This window comes from Hypomesus transpacificus, chromosome 23, assembly GCF_021917145.1.
Source record: "Hypomesus transpacificus isolate Combined female chromosome 23, fHypTra1, whole genome shotgun sequence".
NCBI classification, from domain to species: Eukaryota; Metazoa; Chordata; class Actinopteri; order Osmeriformes; family Osmeridae; genus Hypomesus; species Hypomesus transpacificus.
The window spans coordinates 12,944,879-12,967,884 of NC_061082.1; the positions used below are offsets into that span (position 1 = coordinate 12,944,879).

Below are 23,006 nucleotides of genomic sequence, written 5' to 3' on the forward strand. Positions count from 1 at the left end.
TGCATTTGGGACCACTCTCTCAGCTCCCCATAAAAAAAAAAAAAGACTGTGAGAGATTATAAAATAAAGACTCGTCCAGCATTTTTTTGCGTGCTCATTAAAGCCAAAGGGATGACAGGGATATCATTCCGAGAGGAGAGAGGAAGAGAAGACGTCGCCTGATTGCTGGAGATAGAGGAGGGATATGAGAGGTCTCCTAGCACCTCAGGGCTGAATTCTGCAGGTTTCTCTTTCCTCTGAAAGCACCTACAGCCAACTTGCTGGAATTCTTCAATGCAAGACACACGTAATACTCCCAAACACACACACATTTCCAACCCACACAAGCACACATACATAATGCAGGATGATATTGTACAAATATCTATTTAACTGTCAGGCTGGTGAAGGTAAATCAGCCTAATTAGAAGCCTCACTGTCCATCACACCACAGTGCATGCCTCTATCCTGTTGCTTAGCAACCTGTTAATTCTGAGATTCTGCGAAAGGTGACTGTATTCTGACAGGTACATGTGTAATATCACCTCCTCCTCCTCGTTGATCCTCTCTGAGCTGTCTCGGGTGTATGTGTGTGTGTGTGAGAGAGAGAGTGAGAGAGAGAGAGAGAGAGAGAGAGAGAGAGAGAGAGAGAGAGAGAGAGAGAGAGAGAGAGACAGACAGAGAGAGAGAGAGAGAGAGAGAGAGACAGAGAGAGAGAGAGAGAGAGAGAGAGAGAGAGAGAGAGAGAGAGAGAGAGAGAGAGAGAGAGAGAGAGAGAGAGAGAGAGTTTGTCCGTGTGTTCATCTTCTTACATAGTTCTTGTGTCTCCAATATTAAGATTGTATATTGCTATTATTGTGACAACATATTTATCATTGGTTTATCTATTGTACAATTCATATCATCAGCTCCAATAAGATTTGGAGTGCGTGTGAACATACAGCGCGTGTATACAGAGCATCATACAACAGAGACACCTTTATTGGTTCTACAGGCCAACTCAAAATAATACCACAGAGAAGGAACCAGGGCTGAAACACAGAGAGACGACAATGAGATGACCTATTTTACTCTCCACCCAGTTCGGGTCATGTGTCTTTTATCTGTCTGTGCCTCTTGGTCATGAGTCTTCTCCACAGTAATGTGGGGTAAAATGAGAGAGGGCGGATCGGACAGCCTGCAATGTGCAAGGTTCATTGAAACACAGCGTTGGCGCAGGTGCTCGGCTTCCTACTTTGAGAAACATCCCAATCCTTACACGTCGGACCCGCAGCCTATACACGTGTCAACCTCCCTCCCTGTTCACATCCCTCCAATAACTCAACACAGTGTGGAGTGACCCCCAGATATCCTGTTCCTGTCTCTGCTCCAGTCTATCCTCTTTGGTAGTGCGGAAAGGCTTCCCCAGAAAGAAATCTTGCTTCTCTGCTTGTGCTTCCCCTCTGTCTGAATGTGAACTTCGATGGAGATTCTGGGAGATGTAGTTTGAGGTGTAAAATCACAGGAGGTGCGGTTTGAAGTGGGATTGTGATTCGCTCAGAGGGATAGGAGCTCTCTGTCTCCATTCATCAGGGCGGTTGCCCAACCAGAAGACAGACAGCTGCACAGATCCCCCTCTGCTCTCATCAACCATTACTGTCACACACACACAATCACCTACCACACTCTGTACAGTCTCACACGAGTCAAAAAGAGACAGCCTTTCAAATTTCCTTGCACCCTCAGCGAGCATTCCTGTCCACAGTGCTTTCTACATCTTATCACCAGTTCTTTAAATCTCTCTCTTTGTCTCTTTCTCTTCACGTCTACCTCTCTGCCTCTCCCCCCCAAAAAACCCACAATGACATTAACTCAAGTCAAAAACAGAATTATCTAGCCTTTTCTGTATCCAAATCACCATAAGGCTTTTGTTGAAGCCCCTCGTTTTCTCACGAAACAGAACCAAACCCACGCTGCTTGATAACGGTGTGGGCTCCACCACGCCACAAATCAGTGGAGTCCAGGACGTCTGCACCAGTGGTCTCCTCTGGACACCACAGTCTCCAAGATCCCTCCCCGCCGCTTCCTGCCGGCTCAAGGACACGCTGGAGAAGGTGGTGGGGGAGGGGTGGTAGACACCAGAGAGAGAAGAGGAGCCTGGATCAATGGGACTGATGGCAGACATCTTCTCCATGTGTAGTCAGTTCTTTTCTGCAGGACTATCAGGTTGTTGTTTTGTTTTGTTTTGATACCGGGTTGGTTGTCCTCCATGAATATCATTATGTTTTGTTTGATTCCAAATCGATTCTATTCATGAATAGAATAATCCACATGGCATTCGTTTTTTAGGCATTTTACCTTTCCTGAGAAACTTGAATCTATATCTAGCTTAGAGGGTAGGCGCACACACGTCACACACACACACACACTTAATACACGGTGCATTCATGCACACAGTCTACGTTAAATGAATAAACAAGCCATATATTTTGCAATGGGACATTCTATGGCGACGTGGGTTCTGTTTACATAGAATTGAAGCAAACCTACCCTCCCTACCACAGCTCCACCTTCCCACTCCTGCCTTCAGCATGACCTCATGTAAATAAGACCTGTGTTTGGGTCTCTCCACCAATATACATCTGGAGTGATCTACAGGGTGAGACATCGTGTGAGCCTGGCAGTTAACCCAGGGCTGAGAGAAACATTTGGTAACCTGACACTCCCAGACGCAGTGAAAGGCTGCAGTGTCTATGACAATCTATTGTTGGCCTGTAGCAAGAGGAGAAAACACTGCAGACATAAATTAATATAAAGATGAGGTTCTTGTCCCTCAGTGGGGAAATTAGCTTACCGAACTCACTAATAAATACAAATATGCCTACACACAAGACACACTGCAGAGTGTAATAGTTTCCAACTGTTGTAGCGACATTTCTAGTTGAATGTATTTATTAAGTCTGGCTGATTTATTATGTCTGGCTGGAGGATGTAATTGTTTATTATTGAAAATCCCTTTTGTAAATATGACCACAGAACTGTTTTCTTTAACTTTGGTTTGCTGTTTGTGGGGAATAACTATTTAGCCAGACCTGATTATACAGTTGTTTGAGTAAGTGTTTAAAAAAAATCTGAGGAAATCCTAGTCAGATACTTCTTTTAGACAATTGATGGAATGCCTTAAAAACATTTAACCTTGGGGTCTTCGAGTGGGAAAATAGAGATTAGTGAGTGTGAGAGGAGGGGAGTGGGTAAGTGAACAATGTCACTCTTCTTCAGCCATGCTAATGAAAAGAGCTCGAATCTGGTGTTATCTACACCTTATCGAACCACACACAGAAACATTTGCAGACACCTTTACACATGCACGCAAGTATGCTCTCTGTCTCTCTCTCTCACACACACATCTGAAAAACACCTCCAATGACTTCATTAGAGTTACGTAAAGACATAAAGAACCTTCACAGCCCTCAAGGCAGCTCTATAGAGGTTTAAGTCATGCCAGGCCCAGCCCCTTGCAGTCTAAAAACACGAGCAAAAGTGGAAAATTAGCCCTCTTAAGAACCAGTCGCTGTACTTTACCACAGTATTCAACATGATCTTTGGGGAACACAGGATTTAAATAGGATTTTAAATGGGGACTAGACCACAGCCAATTACCAATGCTACACCACTCATTCCAACGAAACATTTTCTCTCACTGGAAAATGTAACTGTTCAGAAAGCTTATCTTTCAAAACACACATTATGAAAAGGCATGGTTAGAACAATGGAAGATTATCTCAGCCAAATATTTGAGCTTTAAGCAAGGGATTTTGAGGCATGTGTGTACAAAAAACTGATGTTGAACACAGTTTGAAATGTAATTGATGGCATGGAAGATCAGGCTTAGACTGGACATCTTAAACAGGACAGGCTCTAGCCCAATGACCTCCCACTGTCTGTGGGCTACCTCTGGAGGGAGCTTGTCTCCCCTCGGGTCTCTTATCAGCCTGTCGCCATTGTCTCCCACACAGAGAAGCAGTAAATTGCATTTCCTGACTGCTTCTGCATGGGCTTCAGCACAAATTAGATCTGCTTGATCTGCCTGAAACCAATGGTGTGGCTCCATTAGCGGGATGACAGAACACACACACACACACGCGTGCACATACACACACACTGGGACCATTGTGTGAAATCTAAAGCACCTCAGTCACACTGACTCACTGCCGCGGTGCTGCTGGTTTCTTCATCCGACAGGGTTAGGACGGTTTCCTTTGATGTGTGGTCACATACGTGGGTGTGTTTCCTGTTTGATTAAAAGCTCACTGTCTGTGCGTACGTGCCTGTGTGCTTGTTTGTGAATCCCTGGCTGTGCGCGTGTGCGTATGCCTGCAAGCCTGCATGGAAGCTTGATTATCAGTGTGATGCAGCATTGCTATCTGCAGTGACAGTCATGATTGTGGATCCATTAACGAGAGAGGACAGAGTGATGGGAAGAGGAGAGTCACGGCATGGCTCACACTATTACCATCTCCTCCTCCGACTTGCCACTCCGCCACTGACATGCCTATCGTACTCTCATCCATAATGGGATGTCGTGTCACTGGCGGAAGAGAGAGCATAATAGAAAGAGCTGAAAACGTGGGCTTTGACGGGGCATTGTACAGTTTCAAATGAAAACAAAGACTCTGTATGAATCTGTCTGTCCCGCTCTCTTTCTCTCACACACACAAACACACACACACACACACATAGACACATACAAACACCAGCCATGCAGCTGAGTGTGTACACACGTGCACAGGGAGCCCAGTGTACAGTCTGGTATGTGGCAGGATTCAGGACCCAATTATTGTGCTGGTGTAAATATAAAATCAGACAGAGACAAGAAAGGAACAAAAGAGAGAGAGAAAGAGAGAGAGAGAGAGTGAGAGAGAGAGAGAGAGAGAGAGAGAGAGAGAGAGAGAGAGAGAGAGAGAGAGAGAGAGAGAGAGAAAGAGAGAAAGAGAGAAAGAGAGAGAGAGAGAGAGAGAGAGATGAGTTGTGGTCACAGTCAATCTAACTCTCCCACAACCAGACTGATAGCTGACACGTCTGGGGTTTAAACACACACTCACACATAAATCAGGTCTTATTTATGCCTTGATTCAGTCACAAACACCGAAATGCCACAGCAATTAGTGCCAGTCCCTCCATCTGTGTCGACCTGTGACAGGTCAGTTGGTCTTTGTCTGTGTGCACGGCTGTTGTTTTTTCATCATCAGTCATTTGAGTAAGAGTAGGGTAATCCTATTATTGAGACTAGTGGGATCTGTATGGTATTTAATACGATGCAGGTGGCACACTATGACCTATAAAGACACTAGTGCATAGTTATTCCGTATTTTCCCAACCCTACACACACGCCTTTCCTTTAATGCTCTCAATCTGTACCTCTCCATCACTCTCACTCTCTTTGTGCTCTCTACAGCTTGTTCTGTTTCTGGGGGCATGGTATGGCCTGCTGTTTTGATGTTGTAGCTCCACTGCCATGTTTTCCAAAACAACCCCAGAGGCCCATGGGAAATCTGTCTGTTGGTTTTAAAGTGTTAAACTGCAGTTCACATTCGTGTGTCGAGACAGTATCCCGGGGTGGTTGTAGTAGAATCTCCATCCCTCTTCCTAGTACCGATGACAGAGGTTGTAATGCTTAGACACCTCAATCAATTAAACAACTTACGACTGCCCTAAATAAGTGAAGTTGTGTGTTTCTTATGAAAAGGTGATCTTTCTATTCCTGTCATTCAGACTGAACTATCACTTTTTCCTTGTTTATCTTTCTTTGACAATCCCTTGTGGGGTGTTCAGAGACCCATTTTGAACGTTTCCAAAAAAATTATCTAATTCATTTTTTTCCAATCTGAGACTGGCTCATTTTTTGGTCAAACACAACATGTAAAGGATACAATAAGTGCACATTGTGCACGCCTCTAAGCATTTCTGTTACATGCAGTATGTGGTGTTTGGAGAGGATAATACAACTGTGAAAAAGGTAATCATGTATCAAAAAGGTTTACTCTAGTTTCCTCAAGGATCACAATGACTCTTGCTTAGACTGTTGCTCTTGTTGGTTAGTGGTAGCTGATTTAAACTGTTGTATTATATTTAATCCTATTTTTATTGCTTTCCTACAGGTACACTTGCACGTAGAGATTCATGTTGTGTATTGTAATTTGCTTAACTACATGCTCTTATGGTTTCTTCCCTTTAGCACTTATTTTCGGTTGTTCACAATGTGTACTTCTGTTTTTGGCTACCTGCAATGCTTTTGGGCTATCTTGTTGTTATTATCGGTGACTTATGCACTTTGTAAAGCTCTCTCTTGGAAGTTGCTTTGGATAAAAGCGTCTGCTAAATGAATAAATGCAAATGTAAAAGTAATGTTTGCCTTTACCGCCTTTCTCTTTCTTGGCCCTGCTGTCGCCACACGACATAAATAACCTGCTTGTCATGTTGTCTGTCCGAATGTCTCCTACTTTTGTTGCACTTTTTACTGTTGCACTGTGTGAAACTACAACACAAATAACAAAACTATGAAGACCACACTAGGGGTACCTAAGCTATGCCTATCTATGTGAAAATAAATCTGCTATCCTGTGAAGTACAAGCCGTCTTTCAGCAGGATCAAGCAGAACTTCCCTTGAATTCCTATCATCCACTCCAAAATCATTTTCGTAATGCAAGATATCTAATAATGGAAAATACAATCTTGCAGGATGATGACATTCCGAGGACAGCAAACCCTACTCGACCTAGCCCCTCCCCTTCCCCCCTCTACTACTCTCCATGGTGCTGAAGCGGTTGCCCAGGTGACGTGTTATCAAGGGCATCCGCCAGTGAGCTGTGATTCTGCTTTTGACTCGCCGCATAGCACAGATGTATCTGCTCAGACAATCTCGCTTTCATGCGCGTCTTACTATAGTGCACAGTAACAGGCTATTAACTTGTAGGTAACACAGACTTTGGACTCCAGAAGTTCTTCAGAAAAGCGACACCGTGTATTTTTTACAATTTGCAAATAGAAGGCATTATGGTCATTCAAAAATCAATAACCGACTGTCAGCTGTTTTGGGGATAGTGAATTGTTATGATAGTAAATTGTTAAACAATCACGCGGAGCCCAGTGATTGACAGTCGGCATTCTCTGGAATAGAAGCATATTTCACATTTTCACCCGAAGACAATGGGCTGCAATAACACTGAGATTAACTTCAGCAAAACAGTTGTCTATGTATAACAGAATGAATTCAAATAGTCAACATGACTGATATGCAGACATGCTGTCGAGTATGGTAGATGTTTAAAGCCAAGATATATAACCTATTATTAACAGTAATCAAACCACGTCGGTGCTGTTTTTGGCGGTGTTTGTTCGTGAAGGCTATTTAAATAAACTAGGCAATAAAAGCCTCAACGCAAAACCTCCGATATCAATGTCACTATGAGGCTGACATTATAGGCTAAAGCTTGATAAAACCGCTCACACAAATTATAATATATCGGGAAAATCGTTTTTACCGTAAAAAGCGTGAAGGTCCGTGAATAAGATTAGAAGAATCACGGCAGTATTCCTTTGAATGTAAACCGTTAAAGAGAAGCGACTTCAGCTATCCGCTTTCCCCTCTCCTCCCGCAAGCTCTGGCGCATCAGAGGAGCGAGACGCCGTTTGCTTCTGCTTGCCTCCGGTATGGCCATGTAGAGCGCGCGCCACGGTTCGCCGTGCACGACTCGACAGGCGGGTCGACTGTCTCTGATACGAGAACGACTCAGGTGCGGGATCGAAACGTTATCACACAAGCCGAGGATGTGTTTGCTTAATGCTGAAAAAAAAGGCAGGATAAAACGGTTTCTGGTGATGTCAGAAGATAATTCAATCGATCTTGATTCAAAACTAGTCTACATCTGATCCGTTACAGTTGTGTGTTTCGCCTCATTAAGTAATAGCGCTGCTTATCTCTCCACATGGAATTTCGATTTTTCCCAACTGACAGATGGCCCGATTGTCAGATAGTCCACAACCTTTTCCCTATTTACGGTCTGTTTCCTCACAGTCAAATTAGCTAAGCTACATTAACTGTCCTACCCTCACCTATGGTCACGAACTATGGGTAGTGACCGAAAGAACGAGATCGCGAATACAAGCGGCCGAAATGAGCTTTCTCCGTAGGGTGTCCGGGCTCTCCCTTAGAGATAGGGTGAGAAGCTCGGTCATCCGGGAGGGGCTCAGAGTAGAACCGCTGCTCCTCCGCGTCGAGAGGAGCCAGCTGAGGTGGCTCGGGCATCTGATTAGGATGCCTCCTGGACGCCTCCCTGGTGAGGTGTTCCGGGCACGTCCCACTGGGAAGAGGCCCCGGGGAAGACCCAGGACACGCTGGAGGGACTATGTCTCTCAGCTGGCCTGGGAACGCCTTGGGGTCCCCCAGGAAGAGCTGGCGGAAGTGGCCGGGGGGAGGGAAGTCTGGGCCTCCCTGCTTAGGTCGCTGCCCCCGCGACCCGATCCCCGGACAAGCGGCAGATGACGACGACGACATTAACTGTCATAATATTGAAGAACCTAACAATATATAAAATAAAATACATCAATAATATGTTTTTTTGTTTTATGTTTTGTCACAGTGTGTGTGATTTTCTAAATAATTATGTCGAGCGTTTGCGGTTCCAACCAAATCCTAAATCTATATTCAACACGACAGTTTATCGGTCGCTGCACAAGGATCACCTTTTAGAGATTCCTCCACAGCCCCTCTTACTGTAGGTAACCTTGACAATACAGATGGCTCTTTCCTTCCCTGAGGCGTGGTCCCTGGAGGCCAGGGGCAGAAATAAACACCAACCTCCAGCAGGCTTGTAGAACAGGCAAGGTACTGTGTGGCTATAGAAACGGTCTTCAGGAGATTGGCCCCCGAGAATAAAAGCAATATTGGCCTACTGTAGGTTGAGTTCCACAGCAAGTTGTCTTACACTATTGAACTCTTAGTGTACATGTTGCGTTTATTTACAGCTTATTGTTGTCCTCTTGGTTTGTCAGTCTTAAATAATGGCAGTATATTTGCATACTCAGATTTATAGAAGGCTAAACATTACACACATTGTGTAAACATAGTTCATTTACAAATCTGTGTTGAGTAGCTAATTAGCTAGTATGGGCAAGATATCAAGCATACTAGATTCTTCCACACTTTCAGGAAGTCCAAGAAAACTATTTACTGAAAACTGGAATATGTTTATTATGATCATAGACAGGATGCAATTCATGCAACTGAATCAATAACGGCCCTCAAGTAAAAGTATAAAATAATGTGGTCACTTTGCCCCCTCTACTGGTAATCTTGTGAACTGAGGGAACTTGTGGGGGAGAGACATTGAAGACAGACATGAAGGCATGAAAAGGTATGAAATGAAAAGCCTGGCCATACAAGACACCTAGCTACTCAAGATTAATGTTATAAAGGAAATTATGCTTTCTTCATCCATTTCTCACCACTTTTCCTTCTCCTTCTCTCTTCTGCACACACATTAACACACCTCACCTTAGACCTTGGTAATAACTAGCAGGACGTCATCCATATACCTATACAGCAGCGCATAAGATACATGGCATTAGACACAGAAGTGGAAAACAGCTTTTAACACAACCCCTGAACATCTATCCTTGATATTCAGAAAGTATTATTTAATCATGATGTCAAATCTAATGTTTAATATATTACTGTAATGTCAGCTCAAAAACTCACAATGTCACATAAATAATATTGAAACAATGTATTGCTAAGTAAAACCCCAGGGTAACTCACATAATGTGGCACTGACAGCAAACAAGCCAGGGAATACCCAAAGGTTATTACTATGTGTCAATGTACAGGAATGAGGAACCTGTTTGACGCAGGTTGGATCGGTTGGCAGGTGAGTCACTCACATGATGAAGACACCTGACCTCCCCTATCATAGCCCATAGCCCACTTCATGTGCATGACATAGTATATTCATATATACATTTATATTTTACATTTTAAATTGTCTTAATGTCTTGTCGATTTTTTAGTTCTTAGGAGTAGTTAGACTACTGTACTTTTTTACTTTTAATTAAAGATCCGTATGTTTATTGTTTTCACCTTCCTGCCACAGTACATTCCGTGTTTGTGTAAACCTACATGGCGAATAAAACTATATCTGATTCTGATTCTCTGGATGATTGATTCAATGGAAGGGAAATTTAGAACACATAATTGTTATAGTTTATAATTTAACTGGGACCCTGGGGCAGTACACTGACTGCCTTCAAAAATAGATAGATGGCGTTCGGACCGCTTTAGCTGAAGAAACAGACGGTACAATCTACATTTTGACGGGACCACACTTGGATTTCCCTAGATGGGTGGAGTCAGCCGCTTGTACTTTCCTTTCTTCCTCCTTAGCGTAAATGCAGGAAGTTTCTGAGCCACATCGTACAAAATGTTCCTCCCTGCCATAAAAGTGCCTTTTTGCTGTGTTAGGGCTGTAGTACACCATTCGAATACCCAAGCAAAGGTGATTCGGACTGTTTATTCAAAATGTCTACAGTAATTGCAGTAGACCTTATTTCATTTCCATGTTCGAGGTACACTGACTTCCTTGAAAAACAGATAGATGGCGTTCGGACCGCTTTATCTGAAGAAACAGACGGTACAATCTACATTTTGACGGGACCACACTGTAAGCGGGTCAACGGTCCAAATGGCACCAAACATGCAACACCGCTGGATACACTGTCCTACGGAAACAGAAATGTTGAAGTATTGAACTTTAGTACCGTTGCTGAATGCCTCTACCGTTTCAAACTTGCCGTGGACGAGTTGCAATTCAAGTCGGTTAAGGTAATCACATCAGAACCTGGTGTAGCGTTGTTGCAATTATATCAGGAGCAACTTTTCACCGCATTATACACTTTCGAGTATGTGGCTGTCAGCGACCTCACCGACGTGCCAACAGTGACACCTTTGAGTGACGTCAAGCAAGAGGTGTCGAGCTTTCTTCAGCAACTACCTGCAGTGAAAGGAGATGTTACCATCCTAAGGTCCACTTTGATTTCAGGTGGGTTTGCTTCACAGTAGCCTGTATGTCTATGCATGATTTATGTATTGTAGATGACGGATTTAATCAGAATCAGAATCAGGTTTATTTGCCAAGTAGGTGCATAAACAAGGAATTTGCTTTGGTGAGCAGGTGCACACAATAAACATATAACAGTTTTAAAAGTGGCTGCAGAAAATGCTAACAATTACGAATAATTCAAAACAAGACTGTACAATATAATATATGCAATAAGAGCAGGGGCGTTTCTACACGGGGGCCTACAGGGGCCAGTGCCCCTGTAAAAATGTTCCTGCCCCCCCCTGTGGCCCCCCTGAGCTGACTGAACTTTTCTTCTTCTAGTAGTCATCATGAACCGAGGAAGGGACATTGCAGCCTTTTTTGCCCCAGTAAATAAAAAAGTTAGAAAAACAAATCAAGGTATTGAGAGAGTTGAGGAGCTGGAAGAGGGAGAGTCAGAGCATTTTGTATGATTTTAATGTAAAACAAAATTAAAGTATTTAATGTTTAAATATAATTTGTTTCCGTTTTTTAATGTGCCCCTCTTATCAAACACGTGCCCCCCCTTGGCCCCCCCAGTAAAATGAGTCTACAACCCCACCGAATAGGGGTGTGCAATAGGGCTGTTGCAGTGTGCAATAAAGTGACTGAGGGGAGCGTTAACGTAACACTTAATACTTTATACATGTGTTAGTGTTAGTGTCACTTTTGATAATCAGGTGATACATTTGGATTGTCTCTCACATTCTTTTCCCAATCTGTTTTCACTCAGACTGTTTCTCCCATGGGTTCAGCACTCGTCAAGGTGGCATCTCCACCATCTCCACCCTGTCTTCTTTGAACCTGTTCAGCAGCTCCAGGAGACGCGACCCCCGAGGAGTCGTGTCCGAGAATGTCCGCAGACTGGCGGTCACTGCTGGGTTTTACCCACGGCGTCTCCACATGGTCAAGGTATGTAACTACAATATTCTGTTAAAAATGGCAGATCACGGTAGATTGAGCACATTGCTCAATTAGCACCGGAATTACTTTTTGAACAACCCCAAACTGGATCACAGACCCTTCAAAACTGAAAATGTATGACACAAAAATCAACCTTCAGCTACATACAACTTAACATTTAATAACCACATTTTCCAACAAATGATTAAACAATATCCCAATAAATTCAAACGACAATCAACTATACCCAAACACAGTTCACCCTGTTTTATACTGTATGTCTGTGCCATTTGTAAGTACGGCCAACTACTATGTTTTCCCTTGTCAAACAGTAAGGAAAAGTCCTTACATGGTGAATAAGGACATATTGGTGCTTGAACAACAAAGAAAATGTTATTATTGATAGTGACAAATACAGATAATCAGGAAACAGGGAAAGAGAGAGGGGAAGTTATGTCCCGGGCAGGATCAAACCCAGTCCCCTGTGGTAAGGTCCAGGGGTGTGTCCAGACATTTTTGATAGGGGTGGCACAAGGGGTGGCCCGCTTCTGACTGGGCATATAGCCAATCATATTTTAAGATATTGGGGTGGCCAATCAGATATCAGGGGTGGCCCGTGCCACCCTAGGCCACTCCCTGAACACGCCACTGGTAAGGTCTCAACCTTGGTGGTATGTGCTGGACCCTGTGAGCTATCCAAGAAGTTTAGCACAGTGCCAAAGAGGTTCCCAGTCATGGGAGGGATTGGATGTTTTAATATTTAGCCTTTATCAAGTGTATTAAAGCAAACTGTGCATAAAAAAGAATACTGTTGTGTTTGTTAGGTTATGATGGAAATGCCAGTTTCATTAAAAATAATATTAGCAATTTTTTACAGTACTTCATACTTTTGACATGAACATAATCACTTATTTATTATCATATATCCCTTTTAGTAACTTTCATCAGTTTTTATGTTGTTGTTGCACTCTTGATGAAATCTATGATGAAAAAAAGCACTGTGTTGATTTCAATGTTCCTGGTAGGTGAACCATGGCAATGATGTGTGGGTGATGGGCACGAATGAGCCAGAGAGCTATGACGGCATTGTGACCAATCAAAGGGGCATTGTCATAGCAGCTCCAGGGGCGGACTGCATGCCCCTCCTCTTCGTTGACCCAGTATTAAAGGTGATCGGGGCAGCTCATGCAGGTGTGTATGGCAACTTAACAACACTGAACTGTGTGGGGTGCTGTAGGAACTGTAATCTGAAAGTGTATCTCATATCTAAAGGTTAAACTATTATCGAATCAGTTTACCGTGCTAAAAACCTCACCGTTTCTGATTGGCTTAGGCTGGAAGGGGACCCTGATGGGAGTTGCCATGGCAACAGTCAATGCCATGGTGGAGGGGTTTGGCAGTAGTGTGCGTGACGTCCGCGTGGTGATTGGACCGTCGGTGGGGGCGTGTTGTTTTAGCTGGAAGAAAGAGCGGGCCCTGGAGTTCCTAGACATCCACCCCTCCTGTGTCGTCAACCCGGACGCCGACAAACCTCATATCAACATACGATTGGCTACCAGGTAAGCAGCCATACGCACATGGATGCTGGGATTTCCCTGTTCCTTTGGCCACACTGACAAAGTGTGCTCTACACTCTCATACAAGGGGCGGTAAGGTCAACCAAGCAATGCAGCTTTTGATGTGCATCTATGAATAGGTCTTCATGACCAGCTCCTAGATTAAGAGTTGGTTGATTGATTTCCAATAAGGTCTGGCCAGGTCAGTATTTCACTGATTGATCACCATAGCCCCACTATAGTCCCTGCAGTTTGATTGGATACATGGAGGTCATGACCCTAGGGAAATCTCAGAGATTTCCAGAGCTCTGTGGTCAGTTCTCCAACCATTCCATGGATTACCTCCTCACTCTCTGGCTGAATGATCAATGACACATAGGATTTCTTTGTGTGATGTCATGTATTACCCCTCAGGGAGATTGCATATATCACCTCCTCCTCTGAGTAATGGCATATATTACCCCCTAGGGGCATGTTGACCTCTGGTGCAAAAAAGCTGAGATGACCAATTCACCAAAACCTTCACAACAACCTTTCAGTACATACTTGATATGGGTTATACCAGGTTACCCTTCAAGTATAATATGTTGAACTGCAAACAATATAATAAGTTGAACTGCAAACTAACCCTAACCAAATGTTCTCTAACACTTGCTCTCCTCCATCCCAGATTACTCCTCCAGAAAGGCGGAGTTCTCCCGGAGCATATCCATGACGACACAGTGACGGACAGGCCAAGTGTGACGCCTTGCACTGCATGCCACCCTGAGTCCTTCTTCTCCCACGTGAGAGACGGGCTCAACTTTGGCACCCAGATCGGCTTCCTGTGGATCAAGGAGACAGAAGAGACTGGGAGAGACAGGGACTAACAGACATCTGCTCAAATTCATACATTATGGATGGGCCGATGGGTAGACAGACAGAGTGACAGACAAAGACTGACTAACTGACAGACAGGTGGACATGCAGGAAACCAGACAGACACAGGGACTAACTGAGAGCCACGACCGCTGTCAAGTCATTTCCAAACAAGTGCTGTGACCCAACGGCTTCTTAGATCGTATCTGTACTCTTTATCTAGAAGATCTTATTGTTGACCATAACTTTTGTATATTACTGAGCAGTGAAAATGAAACTCGGAATCGTTGAAAAGATACATGTGAAATCCTTTTTAACTGTAGCTTATATCTTTAGCACAATTCTCCTGTTCTACAACAATGCTCCATTAAACCATGTGCTTAACGAGACTTAACTGCATTGTGTAAGTTCCAGCTGAACACATTTTATTTAATGGGATCAATTAAGACCAACAGCTGTTCTTAATGTGTGTTTAATAACCTTGCACACAGGCAGGGACTAAAGGGAGCTGAGGAGGTATAGATAACAGTATTGATACTGTGGGTTTTGCAATACCACTAGGTGGCAATGTTAGCTGTGTATTTTGTCAGAAGGGGATGTTTTGCTTTTGAATGAGACACTTTGGGATGTTCTTGATATTTCAAGCATTTTTAATGACTCAACACTTAAGAGGGCTATTTATGTATTGTTGGTCACAAAAGGCCAGAATTATGTTTGTTTTTTGTTGTACAGTAGCTTTATCCCCCACGATAAATGGTAGGACAAGTTTGTTTTTGAAATTCTAGCGTGTTAGGAGATAACAGAGATAAAAAATGTGAAATGATAGAGGAGCATGAATCACCCAATAACAGACATAGACTTGATGAAAGGGTTGTGGTGTTTCAAAGTGACAGATATATTTGTCTGCAAATGCCAACTGATTTGTTTAAAAGGCCCAGAGACAAGACTGTTCTGAGAATAGACAGTTCCGTGAAAAGGTGTTCCTTTTCTAATGAAACCCAGGTGTATTACCTTGTTTCACGACGCTTGCCCAACCTTTTCCTGGAAGAACGCAATGCATAGAAGTGAGTTTATTCTTTTATTCTTTTGTGTGTGTGTGTGTGTGTGTGTGTGTGTGTGCACGTCAGTTTAATGTATTTATCTGTGTACTTGAACTTGAGGTCAGGTGTTTGCATGTAGATGTGTGTGTGTCTCCATAGCCCAGGTTCAGCACCTGTGGTGTAACAGGAGCCGAGCAGTCTTTCATTATTCATCTGTTCTACTGTAATTACTGAGTTCATGGCAGCCCTCTGCCTGAGGGACAGGCTATAATACACTCTGGATTGCCCATACATTGGCATGGTGAATAATCCCTCTGGGAACACACGTCTGTATAATGGAGTGCAGAACATGCAACTGTTCTGAATACTGTATTATTCATCCAAGTAAGGATGTTTAATTTTTTATGGTTGCAGCCATAACACCTAGTCCTGTCATTCCTGAACACTGTTCAGTGGATGGGACACTTACTGAAATTTGCTGTGTCAGGAGCCCTGGAAAAGTTTCGAAAAGGTTTTAATAATGTCTAGTTTTCACCCAGCTTTACTGTAATGGTGATCTGTGTGTGTGTGTGTGTGTGTGTGTGTGTGTGTGTGTGTGTGTGTGTGTGTGTGTGTGTGTGTGTGTGTGTGTGCGTGTTAGTGTGAGAGAAGGGGGTGAGCTACAGAGGGAGGATGAATGAAAGCGGAAAGAGGAGGGATGATTCCCTGTCCTTGCGTCTTCAATGTTCTTTATTTAATCAAATTCCGGCAATCAAAGTCAAGAACTAACAGCACTGCCAATAGAATTGACCTACAAATTAAAGCACAGTTTTGAAACAACCGATGAGATTTGACTTGGAAAATGATTTTGTGTTGTTGATGTGTATGTGATGTCTGAAGGATGGCATACAACCACACGACAATGCGCGTTCAGCGTGAACAGTAAACTCAACTGACTTAACTCAACTCATTGAATTTGGCCTGTCATAGCTTTAATATTGTGTAGCTAAAAGGCCCAGGATCTCTGGAAAAAACTCCTCACCAGACACACACACACATGTCACATGCGCACACTCAGACAGACAGCTCAGCCTTTCTCTGCCAACAGATGTTCCCCTCCGTGTGCAGACCATCACAAGACCGAGGGCTTGGCTGTCAGACACAGCTACGTGAACAGGAGACCGGTGGAAAAAGAGAGCGAGGAGTGAAGTCGGAAGAAGAAGAGAAGGCATGAAGAGGGCATGAAAACACGACAGAACCGTACACATAACACTGATGCCTGGGAACAACAGGGCTCTAGATGGATCGATATGACATTATCCGGTTTCCATCGAGACACAGCATCACAGCAACAACTTCCAAAAAGTTGAAAATGTTTTTTGCTCCCTCTCTTCATCGTCCTCCCTTTCTCTCTCTCTCTCTCTCTCTCTATTGATTGGTCTGGCTCAGTAGAGCAAGGAGGTCACATGGGTCATTTCCATTGAGTTTGCGAGTCAGACTGTCAGAGTCTGTTGTTGGAGAACTTCGACCTCATCGTAAACTCTCCATCTTCCCTCATTTCTGTGCTTCCAGTCAAGCCCTCTTACTGAGGGCAGGACGGATGGTGTGGTGTGCGGGCGGATGAACCTCTAACTGTTTCCAAAATACTAAACGGATTGCTTTCGTTGTGGAAAGAATGGATTGGATGTGATTGAAATGGCAGCTCCAGTCTGCCAGCATATTTCCCCATGGTCTTTTGGCACGCAACACATGCAGAGCGCACACACACACAGTCACAAAGCAGAGTGCTCGTGTGTGTATGCTGCTTTATTGTAAACAGACCGGAGAAGGCCCAAGTACAAAGGTCAAAGTTAAAGAGATAAGGTTGGTTGGGTCGTTTGGAAAACATAAGCTTTGATATCTCTTCACAAAGACTCACTGTCCTCTGTCCTCACGTTATGATCCCGATTGGGATGATGATCTAAGATTCCTGTACAAAAATGTACCTTTTGATAAATTCTACACCTGTTACGCCAGTTTCCATTGTCATGCAATCTACTTTTCATGTCTCCTTTGCGTGTTATTTCTTTTCAAACTAAACTTGGATTGAGAAGAAAGATGGAAAGAGCGATGTTAAAAGATGATGTAAGAGATTTCTCCAGCGCTCGTTTCTGCTCCTGATTGCAGGCTGTCTTTGTGGTTTTCATATCCGTCACAGAGATCAGGTACATAAAAACAAACAGCAATAGAAACACAGCCACATCTGCTTTCGCCTCTCAGTTTACTTTTTGCACTGTACACATTGCACTCATTCCCTAAATAACTCGATTTCAACTCCAGTTAAATACACCAGACGAACTCACACGACAAAGTACTTTAATGCAAGAAACTCTTTTCTTTTTTTTCCGGAGTCTACCAGAAGCCTAGTTTACCGGTACATCTTGTCAAGCATCAACTAGAGAAGTGAAAGTTTGTGTCACACATGCATACACGTACACATACACACGTACACATGCCGTACATACACGCTTCCACATTTTCAACGTTCTCACAGCATGCCTCTCGTGGTAGAACAGATATACACAATAGAGCAGCTGCAAACATGCACAACCTTCACATAGTCAGGAAAGGGCCAGGAAATAGAGTGGTCTGATGTGTGGTTCTGGACCACAAAGTTCCTCTTCTGTCCGACAGCGACTCAAGAGAACACAATGTATTTCTGCTGAATTAGATGAGCATGGGTCAGATCAGAGGGCCAGACACAGGAAAAGCCTCTCACGCAGGACGGTTGAAAGGCTCCTCAATCCCTGCTCTTGTGTCCGTCTGAGGACAAGGTGGAGTGTGTTTGTTTTGACTCTCGTCAAGATAATGGCTAATTTCTCATCCAGAAGAACAGCATTAGGGTAGGAATGCATGCTACCAAAACTGGTCCTGTTCCGGCATCCCAGACTCGCTGTCTAATCATCAGACCTGTCCTCAGCTTGCTGAGGCTGTATAGAGCAGAGAGAGGGAAACAGGCCCAAGCAAACACTCCGGACATAGCAGAACATGCTTGGCTCCCCCAATGTGGATCTTACCTTGGGGTAGAAAGAGGTGGAGTGTGTGCGTGTGTTTGTGTATAGATCTTGGTAGGGTGTGGGTCTTGGCCGTAGCTGCAGTGTGGATCTTTCCACTGGGGATTTCAAGTGCTGAGGCAGCAGCTGGTAGCTCTACCCAACACCTGCAGCATGGCTGCCCAGACAGAACTGCACTTTGATGACTCATACACATTAACACAAATATGTACTGTACATACATACATGCAAACATACATACATACATATGCACACACACACACACACACACACACAGCATACAGCATCTAGGGAAGACAATCCCACTAGTGTACAGGAAGTTCCTGCAGCTTTCATCTTACTGGGTCAAATAAGCCTCTCGCTCCATGTGAGACACAGCTGAATCAATGACTCTGAAGCCAAGCCCAACCCTGAATCCCTCTGCTCCCTTTTGGTATCCCCCCGTCTCTCATGTCTCCCTGTCTCCCTGTCTCCCCCTGTCTTCCCCTGTCTCCTCCTTTTACCCCAGTCTCCTTACACCCCAGTCTCCTCCTGTCTCCTCCTGTCTCCTCCTGTCTCCTCCTGTCTCCTCCTTTTACCCCTGTCTCTTTCACCCCTGTCTCCCCCTGTCTTCCCCTGTCTCCTCCTTTCACCCCAGTCTCCTTACACCCCAGTCTCCTCCTGTCTCCTCCTGTCTCCTCCTGTCTCCTCCTGTCTCCTCCTGTCTCCTTCTGTCTCCTCCTGTGTCCTTCTGTCTCCTCCTGTCTCCCTGTGTCTCCTCCTGCATTCTCTTGCTGCTCTGAAGATGGAAGTAGCTGTGTGTTCCTGGCTCTGCTCCCATTGAGACTGCTGACGGCCCACCTTGTCTTGGCGAGAGAGGGAGGGAGGAAGAGAAAAGGGGAAAACAGAAGGATGAAGGAAGGTACGTGTCAGTGGGTTCAACTTGGCACCCTCCTTCGGACGCACACACATTCACACTCATGCAGACACTTTTGAAGAAGAAGAATCCTTTCTTTAACTCACACGATGTGGACGCACACACGCGTGCTTGAAGGATTCAATCCTGCCATTCTTCCTATATGACTCTCAGAGCCAGAAAGAGAGACTCAGACCACTCTGTCAAAGTCCCTGTGTGTATGCATGTGTGCGCGTGTGTGCGCGGGTGTGTGTATGTGTGAATGAGAGAGATAAAGAGAGAGGAGAGAGGATTAGAGTAGAAAAGACATTTGAGTTACTTTGACTCAACATGATAATGTTCCTTATGACCTGCACGCTTTACTAACTTTACAACCCTCATAAATATGCTGATAGCCTTAATGGGATTGTGTCTGAATTGAGGAGATTTTGTCCTCTGACACCAAGCCTGGTTCTCTACAGAGATGTAATTACTCTAATGGTTTTATTAGGACACTGCTGGCTCTGCACAAAGATATTAACTCAACACTGTCTGCACAAGCACCACATGTGAACTGTTCTGGGAGGTGACAGGGAGGGAGGGAAAGGTTTCTGGGTTTTGGTAGTGATAGGGAAGAGAAAAGGAGATGGAAGTCATGTCTGGTCAGACCTAAGCAACACACTCACTCTGTGCTTAGAGTAAACACACTCCAGGGGCATTGTTAAAGGGAGTCAGGTGGCTGAGCGGTTAGGGAATTGGGTTAGTAATCAGAAGGTTGCTGGTTCCCGGCCGTGCCAAAAAATGACGTTGTGTCCTTGGGCAAGGCACTTCACCCTACTTACCTCAGGGTAATGTCCCTGTATTTACTGTAAGTCGCTCTGGATAAGAGCGTCTGCTAAATGACTAAATGTAAGTGTTAAAGCCTATGTTATGCACCTCTCTGCCTCCTCGAATTGCTCCTCCCAGGGTTTCTTATTTTTTTTTCTGGTAGATTGGGAGTTTGTCCTTGTCTTCCATGAGAGTTTAGGGTTAGGTGCACTTTTATGGGCGTATGTGAAGCCCACTGTGACATTGCTTGTAAAATAGGCTAAACAAATCTGATTTGATTTCTTTACCTACTACTTCTTCTCCATCTGTGTCTCTTTCTCAAAATCTCTCCGTTCATTCCCCTTTTGGCCAGCAGATCCAGTTGCAAAGGACCAAAAAAAGGGAGGAGATTGCTCAAACTGGCAGAGTTGACCTGGCCAGACCCAGGCTAGCATGGCTCACTTGGCACAGGCTAGCATAGTTCAACGTTTGTCCCTGCTTGGGTGTGTCCTTGGGTGTGTCCTGGTCTGCTAGGTCACAGTGCTGCTACTTTATAGCATCCTCACAGTTTGAATACAGGAAAAGACAGGACAGAGGAGGCAAGGGAAAACGTCAACCAACACACAGTATTTAGAGAACTGTTTGTTTCATTTACACTACATCCCAAATACATTGCTCAAATGACTCTGTGTTGAAAATAGAACCGTACTGGTTGTTTTTCATACAACATTGTGACACTGTATTGGAGTCCATTTTCTTTTGGTCTAAACCCCTCTGTGTTCCTTGTTCTCCTCTCGTTAGTCTCACAAACATGATGGGTCTCTGTGCACATGTGCTCTACTCTTCAAATGTTCAAAGTATAGGAGAATGTGTTTATTCACTGTATGGTCTGAAAGAATGTGTGAATGGGTTTGAAGGTGCTCACCAGGAATGCACACACAAGTTGTGCGTGTTTGTGCATGTTTGTGTGTATGTGTGTGGGTGCGTGTGTGTGTGCGTGCGTGTGCATGCGTGTGTGTATGTTGACTGGGACTGTTTGGCTTGGCCCTGTACTGGGTGGGATCTGTCTAAGTGATTGATGCTCTCTCATAGACTCCTCAAGGCCTGCACAACAAACACATGGTAGCCCATTCTCCATAATGTGCCACAAAGTTGTGTGTGTATTCCCAGCCTGGACTGTGCTTATGCAATGTACTATACTGAGATGATGAGTGGCGTTGCAGTCAATAATTGGAGGGAATGCCGGCCTAATTAACCTAATGAGCCCATGAATCAGATTCACATGAACCACATGAATTACAAGCTTTCCATGCAACAGCATCTTAATGAGAAGGGAATTCCTCGGAAATTGTGAGTCATGCATATCGGGTGTGTTTAGTGACAGGAACGGGAGGGAGTGTTCATGAGAATGTGTGGCTGTGTGTGTGAGCACGTGTGTGTATCGTGTCTGTGTGTATGACTGAAAACATTTGAGTAAGATAGATTGTCAAATTGTATCTACGCAACCTTATCTTCACCGGCAATAATCTGATCCTAGTACCTGGAAATCCTTGTAACAATTTGCAAGATGTGCAAGATATGATTTCATCTTTTCCTGGGACTAGCTCTCATTTGAATGGAATCATAAAGGTGGGGTGTGGGTGTGTGTGTGTGCGGGGGGGGGGGTTAAAAACAAACAGAAACTGGACCCTTCATCACAGCATAGTGCTCAATTATTTACATTTAGTCATTTAAGCAGCATAAATTATGTTTATAAAATGGATTGATGTCACTGTCTCTATAGCAAGGTCTGTGTGTATTTGCAGAAGTCCAATTTACTGTAAGTTTTCTTTTTTTGATTGGTACTGTATGTTCCTTCCAAATAGCAAGGGGTTGCTACAACGGATGTTTTTGAAGTTGAATAAATTCAAAAATTCATAGAAGTTCATTTGTTTTCTGGGAATGAGCCTGTTCCATGTTCTTATCAGTCTTCTGAGAAGGGGCCCTCAACTGGAAAATGACCCAGGACAAAGACAAGACTACAAGTCTTGCAGAAAATAAACAGAGAGAACGACCAATAAAAAGAGAGAAAACAAACAGAGACTAGAGTTGGAGGGAGTATTGTGGGTGAGATGTGAGAGAATGGGGCCTCCAGGTGTGTATGTAAATCATCTGTTGCCACACGATGCTCTGCTTGGACTAGCTCCAAGACATCAGTCATGTTGGAGTCACGCTAAAGAGAACAGGATTTAGGTACTAGGGACTGCAAGCTATACCCGACACATCTACACACACACATGCATACACCCTGGCCCTACAGCCAGGCCCTCCCGCTAGGCCTTAGAGCTCAGGCTATCCAGGCCCAACAGCCAGGTCTTAGAGCTAGGCCCTAAAGTCAGGACGTACAGCCAGGCGACGCCACCAAGCCCCACAGAAGAGCAGACAACCACACAGACCCCTGGGCACAATGTGCCTTTGTCTGCTTTCTCCAGTGCTGGAGTGAAAATGTAGAGCTGAGTAACCTGCCTCCTGGGGGGCTCAAGTTATCCCAGGTGGGAGGGGGGATGACGGGCACTCCCTGCTTTAGATCTGCCCTGGCTCTGGGAGGAGAAAGGAAACTGGGTTATGTGTGTTTAGGTATTATGAACCGACACACTAGTCTGGCTGTGACGTGGCCGTTAACATGGGCCATACATCGATCCCTTTTGGCTGTGTAGCGTGTTGTTGGAGGGTAGGTATGATCTTTAAATGTGTCCTTCATCAATTGCTTGCCGGCCATCTAATTGTGTACATTGTCGGTGCGTTGGGATGTCGATTCATTCCGTTGTGGGATTTAAAAACAAGCAGATGATTTTGTGTGTTTTTG

At 44.3% G+C, this 23,006-nt stretch overlaps 1 protein-coding gene across 1 annotated transcript; it reads left to right on the plus strand.

Moving 5' to 3' along the window:
* The first annotated feature begins 10,359 nt into the window (after nucleotides 1-10,359).
* Nucleotides 10,360-14,704, plus strand: lacc1 (laccase (multicopper oxidoreductase) domain containing 1). Its single transcript, XM_047047529.1, has 5 exons — nucleotides 10,360-11,052; nucleotides 11,825-12,003; nucleotides 13,020-13,185; nucleotides 13,328-13,553; nucleotides 14,221-14,704. Exons 1-5 carry the CDS (start codon nucleotides 10,533-10,535, stop codon nucleotides 14,417-14,419), a joined length of 1,290 nt encoding a protein of 429 aa, XP_046903485.1. The 5' UTR covers nucleotides 10,360-10,532; the 3' UTR covers nucleotides 14,420-14,704.
* Nucleotides 14,705-23,006: the final 8,302 nt, after the last annotated feature.

Excerpts from the sequence above, each read along its gene's own strand:
- lacc1 (XM_047047529.1), top strand. The coding sequence starts at position 10,533 with ATGTCTACAGTAATTGCAGTAGACCTTATTTCATTTCCATGTTCGAGG. Across the intron at positions 11,053-11,824 it reads AAGGTCCACTTTGATTTCAG|ACTGTTTCTCCCATGGGTTC; the intron begins GTGGGTTTGCTT and ends GTTTTCACTCAG. Across the intron at positions 13,186-13,327 it reads GATCGGGGCAGCTCATGCAG|GCTGGAAGGGGACCCTGATG; the intron begins GTGTGTATGGCA and ends TGATTGGCTTAG.